The 13560-nt window shown below is 35.9% G+C and overlaps 1 protein-coding gene across 1 annotated transcript in view; it reads right to left on the bottom strand.

The window, feature by feature from the left end:
* Positions 1-13560, bottom strand: part of LOC118768107 (adhesion G-protein coupled receptor G6-like) — a 386634-nt gene that overhangs the window by 51519 nt on the left and 321555 nt on the right. Inside the window, exon 10 of the mRNA XM_036513939.1 lies at positions 11989-12061. Coding sequence (XP_036369832.1) covers positions 11989-12061 — 73 coding nt within the window. The remainder of the gene's footprint in view (positions 1-11988; positions 12062-13560) is intronic.

Raw genomic sequence — 13560 nt, 5'->3', positions numbered from 1 at the left:
TTGTAAATAGCCTTTGTCAGGGATTTCTATATTTCAATTGTCATCATCATCATTGTCAGCACCTTAATTATTGTTGCTAGTGGTGATGGTGGTGGCAATAGAACATTTAACCCTAAATAAGATAATTTTCCTGCTATCTTCATCTTGATCACCTTTAGTGTTGTTGTTGTTGTTAGTGGTCATGGTCGTAGCAGTAGAAGTAGTACCTCTAAGTATTATTATTATTGCTTATTTAGCTTCGGTTCGAATTTATCAATAAAATTCTTTTCTCTGATTTTCCTCTCGATTTCACTTGGGCTGTGTAATTTGTAGAATGGAAATATTATATATATTTTCCGACCACATGTTGCTAGGTGGTTACTCAAAGGTATCTGACGGAGCTCTGGATCTCTAATCTGTTGTCGGTGTACACGTGAGCGTTCTGATAGTGCATTTCCCGTCTGACCTACATATATTTCTTCACAATTTGGGCATTTGATGCAGTAAATTAAATTTCTGCTTTTGCAGTTCATATTCGCGTTTGTGAATATTTTCCCGGTTTTTATGTTTATATATTGGCCGGTATGTATGGATTGGCGTGTGCCACATCGGCTATCATTGCATTTAGATACAGTGAATGTTTGGTCTTTGTTGCTAAGGTCAAATTTTGCCTTTGTTAGTAATTTTTTCAAGTTTTTAAGCTGTCTTTTACTAAGAGCCATAGCTCGATCCGTGATTATATCTTTTAATTCATTACTTTGAGCAATGATTGGTAGGTTTGCTTTGGCAATGTTGAAGATATTCTGGTGACATGGGTTTCGTGTTACTATGAATGGTATGACTTGTTCTTGTTTTCCTCTTCCTTGGGTTGTCCTAAGTTGTTGTATGGGTATTTTTATAGCCCGCTGTATGCCATTTTCTATAAGTAGAGATGGGTATTTTTGTTTGAGCAAAAATTCTCTTAGTTCTGTTAGGCGTTAGTTCCTGATATTTGCATCTTCTACAATGGTACAAATTCTTCTGGCTAGGCAGTATGGGATGTTGCGTTTTGTATGTGGTGGATGGCACGACTTAAAATTCAGGTACTGATGTGTGTCTGTGTGTTTATAGTATATATCTGTGGTGATTGTGGTGTCCTTTTTAATTACCATTATATCTAGGAATGGTAATTTGGTACTACTCATCTCCTTTGTAAATTGGAGAGATGGGTGTAGGTTGTTCAGGAGGATATTGAACTCTTCCAGAGTATTTAGAGATTCTGTCCAGATTATGAAGCAGTCGTGAAGGTATCTCTTCCATGCCTTTTCAATATACTTTCTAAATCCAGTGCCATAGTTTACCTCCACCTCTTGGTAGAGTTTTTGTTCTAAGTATCCCATTACAGAGTTAGCGTAAACGGGAGCAAACCTCGTTCCCATCGCCGTGCCTCTAATTTGGATGTAATTCTTTCCATTGAAGAAGAACGTGTTGTTTTCTAGAATAAGTTTGACTGTGTCTAATATAAATGGCACTGTGAATCTGCTGGGAATCACTTCTCTATGTTTTTCTAACCAGTATTTAATCGCCTTTATTCCTAAATCGTGTGGAATATTGATGTAGAGGCTTACCACATCAAAACTTATTAAAACTGAATTTGTTTCTGTTGTTTTGGGAAGATGGGACAGGAAGTCGATGTCATCCCTGATGAAACTGGGTGTGTAAGTACATAATGATTTCAAAACAATGTCAATAAAATTGATTAGACGGTGGGTAGGACATGCTGGACCAGCTATGATAGGTCTAAGTTTTAGGTCTTTTGGATGGAGTAATTTTATGTACTCACTTTCTTGTTCTTTTACTGCCTGTTGAATATCTTTTGATTTATGTATTTTCGGTAAGCCGTAGAAGTTGCTGGGTTTTGGTTCGAAATTGGTGATGTAGTCTCTTTCATTATCGGTAAGTGAGTTTTAGTGTTTTGAAATCAGGTTGTTGATCTTTTTCATGATGTGGTGGTCTATATTTGAGGGTATTTCACAATAGAAAGTTGTGTCCTTCAGTTGGTCCTCAACCAATTCCTTATAGTATTCGGTATCCATAATAACAATTGCACCACCTTTATCTGCTTGTTTTATTATTATTGTTTGATCGTTTTGTATACGTTTACATGCAGACATCTCTGATTTGTTAATGTTTTGCCTAACATTGGTATTGCGTCTAAGGGGAAATTTAGACAGGATATCAATGTATTGGTCAAAATAGTTATTTCTTCCTTTTGGTGGGGTGAAATTTGATTTATTCCTTACTAGGGATTCATCAATCTCATTACTTTTGTTAGCGAAAAATTCTACAAGTCGTAATTTTCGACAGAATTTTTGAATAGCCTCCTTTAATTCTTGGTGGTTGGCTGTTGGTGTAGGTGTGAATTTCAGTCCTTTTGACAGAAGTTGGATTTCATCATTGTCAAGATCTCTTTTTGATAAATTAATTATTTTAGGATCTATATGTTCAGTTGTCTTGGGTATGTTTCCTCTTGGATTTTATCTTTCTCCGGTGTTTGTTGTCCTGGCGTAAAAAAATGGATTTTTTCCCGTTTATGATTTATATTCCTGTTGATGTTTGCTTGATGAATTTTGCGTTTTGGTTGTGGTATTTTACCTGGTTTCGTTATGTTTTCTGTCTTGCTTTTCGTATTATGTATATTATTTATATTATTTTTCAATTTCTTGTTAGTATTGTTTTTAACCACCTGGGAAAATGATCTGGGTTTACTTCCAGATCTAGATCGGTTCTTTGTCCAGTTTCTTGTGGGTAATCTCTGTTGAGGTCTTGAAAATGATCTGTTATTTCTACTGCTAATGGTCTGATCAAAAGAATATCTATTTTGTTTGTGCTTTTTGTTCATGTTGTGTGCATTAGGGTGTTTGCATACAAAAAGGGAAGAGTTCTTACCGTAGTTCGTCTTCGATTCGTGGTGAAACGGGTGTTCATGTTGCCACGTGTTCTGGCCTATGTTGCGTTGGTGAGGTTGTCCACTTTTAATGCTATTTCTCAGAGTTCTGGTGTCTTTACCGTAATTTGTAGCATATTTGTCGAGAAATAATTGTTTCCGCTGCCAAAACTTTCTTGATCTGCTTTCTTCTTTTGAGATATCTCTGGTCCATAGTTCTCGCATTTTTTCTACTATATTGCCGGTCGTTAGTTTGGATATTTCGTCTCTGATTTGATCATCGATAGCTTCGTATTTGGCTTTGTAGCGGAATTATTTAGACAGGGTAATGGAGATGTCGGTCCTGAATTTTATCAAACTAAGGTCCCATCGATGTTTTGTTTCTTCCTCTGGTTCTCCTGCAATATCATTAATTAGGTACTTCCGAGGAAGTATGGGTGCCGCTAAAGATATCCATTCCGAATGTATTTCAGCATATTTTTCGCATTTATATGCCTTCCAGATGTTTTGTTTTCTTATGTTAAGGAGTTTTTTCCATGTCTTCCGTAACTCTTCTCTTTTTCGGTGTGCCTCTTTTTCCAGATTTCTTTCGTTTATTTCTGACATCCAAGGAGGTTGTGGTAGGCTTTCTCTTGTTGGTATCATTTCAGCTAAATTCTTAATGTCAGAGTTTATATGTTCATTTCCAAGTTTTCCGTCTGTAGACTGTTTTTCTATTTCCTTTAGAATAGAGGATTGTGTGTCAATCATCGTGATGAGTGTTGATAATTTCGATGAAATTTCCATTAGAATTCTTTCTGATTCTGTTAATTTTGTTTGTTGCTTTCCAGACATGTTGGCATATACACAATAGGAATATAGAATATATATATACGGGCGTGTGTGATTGTGTATAGAAGAATATATTAATAAAAGTTTTTTTTTAGTTGCTGACGAATCACTCTGCTGAGAATGGAATATTCAAGGTGATCTTCAATAGTCCTCTTCATATTTTTCCTATTCTCGAGTAACTTCGTAGTTTCTTCCGAGATTCTTCCCTTCTTTTCTCTTGGGCATACACCCTTAGCCTTCCTTAAACACTCCTTCAGTTTCCCTATCAGTGAGTTGTAGTCATCATCTATGTCGTCTCCTTGGCACCAGTCTTCCTGCATGATGGCTTCCTGCAGCTTTGCCTCGTTGTAGACTCGGACACGTTTTCCCTTCGACGCCAAATATAACGCCATCTTCTCCCTCTTCTCGCCGGTGTTGAATGGCGTCACGACGGAGACGTCATGCAATATGCGTCGCTTATCAACCAGGATGTAGTCGATCTCGCTTCGGTGCTTAGAGTTCGGCGATATCGAAGTCCATCTCCTCCTCTCCCTCTTCCTGAATAGACTGTTTCCCATGTAGAGCTGCCTCGCCTCTGCAATGGTAGCCAAACGTTCTCCTCTCTCGTTTCTCTCTCCCATGCCAAATCTCCCGACGTACTCCTCTCCTTGTCATCCATGTCCAACCTTTGCGTTGGTCTCCCATCACGACAGTGTAAGTGGACTTCATAGCCAGCCCTTTGTCTAGTTGTCGATAGAATTCTTCCACCTAATCGTCGTCGCTGGCACATGTGGGAGCATTGGTCTGGACAATCTTGAGGGTGGCCCTCCCTGAGAGGTTCACATTTAGTACACCAATCCGTGATGATATGAAGTGGCAAGAAGCGACCCTCGAAGCCCATTCCTTACTTACTATGAATCCGATACCTCCGACCGATCTAGCACCTTCTGCTCTTTCTAATCTCACAGTGCATCCATCTTGCAATCGTATCCTCGCTTCCTTCTTTCAGCGTGTCTCGCACAGCCCTAACACGTCGCACCTGATCTTCTTCCTCTCCTCCATTAGGTGGTTCAGTTCTTGCACCCTGCCATAGACCTGCAGTTGTAGGTGCAAATGGCAAGTTTAGTCCTGTTCCATGACAGCTTTCGGGAACCTGTGATTCTTAGCAGCCTCGCGTCGCTCGAGTTGCACTCCGCCGTCATGGAGTGGCCCGATTGACGTGCAGGGTACTGAGGCCCTTTTCCTTTTCTCTTCGTTCTTCGTGCTGTTTTAGCCATAAGATGACGCCATCCCACTGGCTGGGCGGGCAGGCCGGTATTTTGTTGGATGGCCGTTGACTCTTCAGAAGTTCATCCGCCCTTTGTTGGGTCTTATTTTTCCATCCCACAGGGAGTCCAACAGCACCCTCCTCACCAAACGAACCTGGTGGGGTTGTCAGTTTAGTCGCCGACGTCCCGACCATGCAACAGGTTGTACTGGATTACATGTTACCAGTAGCACTCTAGAGCGACCTGACATAATTAATATATATATATATATATATATATATATATATATATATATATATATATATATATATATATATATATATATATATATATATATATATATATATATATATATATATATATACATACATATATATATATATATATATAATTTGTCTCTCTGTATATCTGGTTACCGATCAGATTATCTAATATTTTATCTGTTTTCTCTTTTTTTTTCCTCTTTTTTGTATCTCTATGTATTTGGCTCTTTACGTCTTCATAGATGGTCTAATTAGCGCAGTATATCTAAATTAGTGAAGTTTGATAATGCAGCATTAATTAATATTTCGTTTAGAAGCCAGTGTGTGGTTGTGTGGTAAGAAGTTTGCTTCCCAGCCACACGGTGTCGAGTTCAGTCCCACGGCAGTTTTGGGGACAACTCTCTTCTATAGCCCCCGGCCGACCAAAGCCTTCGGAGCAGATTTGGTAGACGGAAGCCGAAACAAACTAAGTGCATGTGTGAGTGTGAGTGTGTGTGTGTGTGTGTGTATGTGTATCTGTGTCTGTGTGTTTGTGTGTGTGTGTGTATGTATGTCTGTGCGCGTGCTTATGTGTTTCTGCCCAGGCCAGAGCTTGAGAATTGGTGTTGGTGTGTTTATGGCCCCATAAATTTGAGGTTTGGCAAACATAAACTGTTAGAAGTGCCAGTCTTAATGAAAGTTGTTATGCGGTCGATTCGTTCGTTGAAATGTCTTTCATGCATGCCCACACATGGCCACAGTCTGATGACTGAATCCAGTCAACGATAAAAGATAATGATAGGAAAAATGTACAAAAATAACTTGGCTATTCAGGAGAAATAAACATTGTGAGACAGGTTCATATTATATCTAAATTTATTAGTTTTATAGTTATAGATAAAGCTGAATTTCCGAAAAGTTGTAGTAAGAAACCACTTTATTCAGAAGAATTTAAATATTACATTGAAAAGGAAGGCAATAGTGAAAGTTACAACTAGAAAATATGGAAAGATTTTAAATTGCGATAAGATTTTCAAAAGTCAGGTACGTAGCCTCGTTTAAAATTACATCATTGCAGATTATAATCTCATCGTTGCATAGCGTTGTATTAATAGGCAAAAATAAAGCTACGTTAGATGGAAGTATGTTTGATATAATATTAGAAGAAAATTTAGTGTTTTGAAGCAAAATATGATCAAAGGTGAATCGTGAACCGACAGACACACACATTATAGAATATCCGATAAAGTAAAAACGTAAATATGTAATTGGTAGCTAGAATATATTTACTGCCGTTGAAATGCAGCATGTTTTTCAGGTTTTCTGCGTTTCAGCCAAGAGTTATGCACTTAGATTTGTTTAAAATTACATTATTACGGATTATACAGTATTTTAGCTGAACGGTATTGTATTATCAATAAAGGTTAAATGTATAAATATTGAAAATTGTTTAATGTAATATAAGAAGTAAATTTAGTTTTTTGAAGAAAATTATGAACAAAGGAGACTCTTTGTATATTATAGATTATATTATATATATTGTATATTATATTATATTATATGTTATATTGTATATTATAGATTATATTGAGAATGTAAAATAGTAAATATGAAATTGGCAGCAAAAATTTAGTTACTGCCTCTGAAATCAAGCAAGTTCTTCAGGTTTTCTGCATAGTCATACAAGTAAGCATGTTGAAAATTATATTATTGCGGATTATACAGTCTCTTAATTACATAGTGTTGTATTGAGAGGTAAAAATAAAGCTAAGTTAAATGGAGAAATGCTTAATAAGAACATTTAGATTTTTGACGCAAAATATAATCTTGAAGATATTTTCTTGATTTTCATTTATAAGTCCGTTTCTGCTGTTTTATTTCTTTTTTCCTTACTGGTGCTTGGACCTAGAAACATAATGAGAACAATTATATAAAATATTGATTTTTAAACACAAATAATTCTTGGCACTTAAAATTTAAAAATAGCAACAATTGTCATCAACTGGTTTTCCACACATGAAAAATATTACTGCATAAGAAGGAAGTATAAGCAACGCAATTTATATACAAAACCATTGTTACACAAACTAGCTGTAAGTGATTGATTATCGGGGATATATTGTAAGATATTAGCAAATGCGGTTCAAGAATATTTTCCAGAGCAACTAGGCAACTTTATATAAAATGATGAACTGTTTAGTTCCATTTCAGTCAAAGGTTTGCACGGTTGTGTTTATATATATCGTGGGTCTATAACGTACGTCACCCTTTTAAGCCTAACCAGGCTCATGGACCCGGTTTTCCGGTTTCTGTGGCGTATGTGTTCCCCCTGCTGGACGGGACGCCAGTCCATCGCAGCGTTACTCAAGAAACAGGAAGAAAGAGCGAGAGAAAGTTGGGGCGAAAGAGTACAACAGGGGTCACCACCATCACCTGCCGGGTCCTCATAGAGTTTTTAAGTGTTTTCGTTCAATAAGAGTGAGAGAAAGTTGTGGCGAAAGAGTACAATAGGGGTCACCACCATCCCCTGCCGGGTCTTCATGGAGCTTTTAGGTGTTTTCGTTCAATAAGAGTGAGAGAAAGTTGGGGCGAAAGAGTACAACAGGGGTCACCACCATGCCCTGCCGGGTCCTCATGGAGCTTTTAGGTATTTTCGTTCAATAAACACACACAACGCCCGGTCTGGGAATCGAAACCGCGATCTTCAGATCCTAACCACTGGGCCATTGCGCCTCCGTACGTGGGTCTATAGCTTTATGTATATTTATGCATTATCTTTGTGGTTTAATTTTCTACATTGCTAAATGAATATCTATCTGGCATATGTGTGTGTATATATATATATATGGATATGTACGATATATTTCACACATGTCACTAAAAGCTACGAATTGTATTTCTGATCAGTTATCTTAAGAGCAGACGTGTTCTGGTGGGCGCCTTGGTGCCAGTCCCTTTGGAAGCTGTACTGTTTACTACAAGACGTTCACTGATCATAAAATAAATTTATTTGCCTTTCAAATCATGCAGTTTGATTCGTCACCGGCATTAACCTCCCCATTCCATTTCGAAGATTCCTATTTCATTGTTTGTTTATAAATATCTCTCTTTTCGTACATTGATTCTATTTTACCCGATGGCTGGATATCATCCGAGATAAAGGATCGAATTCACGACAATGTGGATATCCTTCCTTTTCCTTCTACTTGTTTCAGTCATTTGACTGCGGCCATGCTGGAGCACCGCCTTTAATCGAGCAACTCGACCCCGAGACTTATTCTTTTGCCGAACCGCAAAGTGACACACCAGCATCGGTTGTCAAGCAATACTAGGGGGATAAACACAGACACACCTACATACACGCACACACACACATATATTTCCGTCTACCAAATCCACTCACAAGACTTTGGTCGGCCCGAGGCTATAGCAGAAGACACTTGCCTAAGGTGCCACGCAGTGGGATTGAACCCGGAACCATGCGCCTATATATATATATATTATATTGAGGGTACTACTATTCGTAGATACCATACGCTAAGAGGGACCAATGCGGTCAAAACTACTAAAATAAACAAAGTTTTACCGAATGAAAAACTTCAAAGCAAATCATTTAAAAAAAGGAATTTAGTTACATATCACCTGTGATTTCGCAATTAATGCAGGATATGCATTCCATGTTCATCAGTGCAACAAACTCAAGATATATAAGAAAAAACATAACGTTACAAGCTCGATAGCCAACCGCAGAATTCGTCGTAGCATGTACGAATGTTTATCTTTACATATCAATGAAAATGGCGGGCTTATTCGCAATGGCGGGCTTATTCGGTAACAAATTGCTTACTCGGAATAAAAATTCAGTATTGAACTATTCCGTTGGCTATCGAGCTTGTAACGTTATGTTTTTTCTTATATATCTTGAGTTTGTTGCACTGATGAACATGGAATGCATATTCTGCATTAATTGCGAAATCACAGGTGATATGTAACTAAATTCTTTTTTTAAATGATTTGCTTTGAAGTTTTGCATTCGGCAAAATTTTGTTTATTTTAATAGTTTTGACCGCATTGGTCCCTCTTAGCGTATGGTATCTACGAATAGTAGTACCCTCAATATAATATAAATAAATATTCTCAAAGTGGAAAAATTTACGGATTTCTTCTCTTACGAGGTTTTTTACGCTAACTACTGATAATTTCTTTTAAAGATTTTATCCTCAATTGTTAATATATATATAAACATATATACGACGGGCTTCTTTCAGTTTCTGTCTACCAAATCCACTCACGCCTATATGAGAGTTTACATAATGTAACATATAATACACATTATATTAGAGAGAAATAACATGCTATTGAAACACGTATAGTGATGTTTTAGGATATCTGTTCTTTAATGTTTACTACGCACATACACACACACACACTCGCACACACACAGGCACACACACGTGAGCACACTCACATACATACATACATACACACGAAATAACTTGTTTTTTACCTTTTATTAAATTTTTGATACTTTTTGATAGTTATATATATTTAATATAATATATTTTATTAAAAAAAAAATAAAAATAAAAATAAATAAATAAAAAAAAAAAAATTTTAATAAATATATAATTAAATAAATAAAAAATAAAAATAAAAATAAAAAATAATAATAAATATTTATATATATATATATATACATAAATATATAAATTTATAAGTATAAATTAATAATTTTTTAAAAATTCTTAATTTTTAGCTTTAAATTTAAATAATTTAAATTTGAATTTTATATTTTATATATTTTGTATATTATATTAATTAATTTTATTTCTGTTTTGGTTTATGTTTTTCACTGTTTGATTTTCCTAATAGTAGTTTTATCTCTAATTTAATATATATATATTTATACTGTAAAATTAGATTTAATACTAAATCTAATTTTTCGCGGTAAGTTTGGATTTACTCCCCAATATTATTACATATATATATATATATATATATATATATATATATATGTTTCTGTGTATGTATGTATGTATGTATATGTATATATATATATATATATATATATATACATACATATTTATATATATATATATATATATATATATATATATATATATATATATATATATATATATATATATATATATATATATATATATATGTTGAGAACGATGAGGATGACAGCGAAATTGATGTTTATGATGAAGAGTTGTAACGTTGGTAGTGATGGAGTTTTGAGAAATGAAGATTATGATTATTTCCCTCAAGACAGAATTGGTTTTGTTGGTGGAAGGAATAAGAGACGCAAAATCCTTCATAGCTTGCCTTCATATCTACTTTGTTTCGTTTACATGAGTACGGGTAGATGACGCACGCACACACACACACACACACACACACACACACACATATATATATATATATATATATATATATATATAGAGAGAGAGAGAGAGAGAGAGAGAGAGAGACGTAGTGAGGATATATACTTGTATATAATGATGATGATGATGATGATGATGATGATGATGATGATGATGATGATGATGATGACAGTGGTGTTGATATTTATGACGAAGTCTATCCTAAAAGTGATGATATTGATTGTAACATCATGACACTATTGGTTTTTGTGACTCTAGCAATTAAAGAGACCAAATTACACTTACTTTTTATATTCTTCGGATCTTCCCACAGCTCCCATGTTTTTCGTTTACATACGAACAGGCAAATGACGTCTCTTGTATCTTTTTTATATATACAGTAGCATAGGAAGATAAACATTCCTTGAAGGGGAGTGAATATAGCAAAAAGAAGGTGAAACACTTCAGCTGCTTCACCAAAACCAAAGAATGGTAAGAGCCAGGGAAATCCAAGCAGGAAACACAATCCAACGATGCCAAAAACACGTACTTTTTTTGGTTTGTGTTCAAATTTCTTGTCATTTTGCATTGAGTTAAGACTCCTCATAACGAGAGAAAACGTAGTAATGTTGAAGAGGAGGATGAGCGCCACGGGAGCCAGGAGGGCAGCATAGAAAGCCGTGCTGGATAACCAACAGCTACAAAGAAATAGAAAATCAATCATTAATCTCTGTGTGGAGTAGAGGTATGGGCTGGGAATTTTGAGTTCCGTCTCCGCCCCTGTTTGCGCTTTCCTTCATCGGAATTACTAAAAAAACTGGGAATTATCCCATTTTGTTTTCCGTTGGAGTAGACATCGGCGAATACGTCTGGCATATATATATATAAAACTTGTTTGGTAGACCAGCCCCAAAAGACGATTTACGCGTCTTACAGTCGCTCAATGTTTCTGGTATCTCGACTGCCGTTATCAGCTTTTCGCAGCATTCTGCATCAGCCGCCGAAGGCCGCAGTAGCCCAACAAGATAGGAACTAAAGTTCACCGCCGCTTTCGATTTTACTGAACAATCGCCCGAAGTGCCGTTGCGAAGTTGCACACATCTGCCTTGATGTACATGTTTTTGTTTTATTTTTGTATATTACTTTCATCCATATTTTTTAAGCTATGTCCTAATAGATATTTAGTCTTAGTGAATTGAAAGGCGGAGCAGATGAAAAGACAGACATCCAAAAAGAAAGAAAGCAAAAACAGTATCAGTGTGTAGCTACTAGGGATCAGATCCTTGGCTTCATCTTGATGGTAGCTTCTTCATTATTCAACGCATAAATAAATCGAGTAATATTAATTGCGAAGACAACATAAAATTAGGGCAATAAAACACATAAATACTTACGCTTGATCACTTTTGATGTAATTGTTTGTGTTGTTAATTGCCAGAGTAATTATGACAATGACAGCTGGAATACCTGACAACGATATTTACAGAAAGGAATAAGCATATGTAGATGTTAATGAAAATTTATAATAATAAACATATGAAATTTGAATCGATATAGTTGATTATGTTTTTCCCAAAAGAAATTAATAATATATTTCGTATCTCAAACAGGCCACACCTAGACATTTGATCCTTTGGTCTCAAGAATATGTACGGCTAACATAGAACTTCGATTCTATCAAATATGTGTTTTAGTGGGAAACAAAAAGTGAAAAAATACTGGACGTTCTGGACAATGGTGTAAAGATCAAATTACACAGAAGACAACAAAAGTTCACTCTCACTAACCTCTTCACACATTACTTGGTGCATCAGGTGAAAGTGCAAAATGAGTAAGTCTTAGAGATGAGATCGAAGTGAAACTGTCTGAAGGAAAATGTAATTTTAGGCTGCTCTAATAGCTTACCCTGGTGCCCCAGCATGGCCGCGGCCATCGGACTGAAACACTTTTAAGGATTTAAGGATTTAAGGATAATCTTCTTACACATGTATAGATATTTACATCTCGCTTCAACTACTTTCTCATCTTATCAATTTACCAATCTGTTCAAGCGAAGGTCACCACTGTTTATCCTGCTAGCTTTCTGATATAATCAAATTGATCATCTGCATTTATTGTTGGTTGAGCTATCATCTTGACTAAGTCAAAATTAATATCTAATTCGACCACTTATCAATTAAGTTATTTAGCATATTTCCTGTTCCAAGTTGATTATATTAAGACATGAATTGTTTTTTGTGGCTCTCTCTAAGATATGGTTTATGTTCAAATTTTCTACAGTCATGAAAGAGGAGCAAATATTGTCACGGGGGAATAATACCTTACTCTCTTTAAAAAAGAAGGCAAGATTGTATAATACAACCATCTCTGGAAAGAGGAGCTTCTCAAGTCAAGAATGTTTCTGTTCATAAATCTGTAGAACTGATCTAAAGTCAAACAGTGACCACCACCACAACAACATATCTTATGGTGGTTCCGTCTTAATATGATATTTGGTCAACTAACTTCAGCCTTAACTAAATTCTTATTTAGTTAAACCAAGATATAGCATCTCCAACTTCCATCAAATTATAGAAGTGAGAAGGTCGGTGAATAAGAAATATGATTATTTGTTGGTGTCTTTAAGTCTACTTTATTATCTCTTTATTTCACCTAACTTATAAATAGGAATCGGTTTCTAAGAATATTCATCGTCAGATGTGAATCCACGAAACGTCTCAGCCCATACTCTCTCTTTTACTTGTTTCAGTCATTTGACTGCGGCCATGCTGGAGCACCGCCTTTAGTCGAGCAACTCGACCCCGGGACTTATTCTTTTGTAAGCCCAGTACTTATTCTATCAGTCTCTTTTGCCGAACCGCTAAGTGACGGGGACATAAACACACCAGCATCGGTTGTCAAGCAATGCTAGAGGGACAAACACAGACACACAAACACACACACGCATACATATATATATATATATA

The sequence above is a fragment of the Octopus sinensis genome, linkage group LG27 (genome assembly GCF_006345805.1).
Source record: "Octopus sinensis linkage group LG27, ASM634580v1, whole genome shotgun sequence".
Lineage (NCBI taxonomy): Eukaryota > Metazoa > Mollusca > Cephalopoda > Octopoda > Octopodidae > Octopus > Octopus sinensis.
The sequence above is the reverse complement of the archived record's forward strand: the minus strand, read 5'-3'. Positions and strand labels throughout refer to the sequence as shown.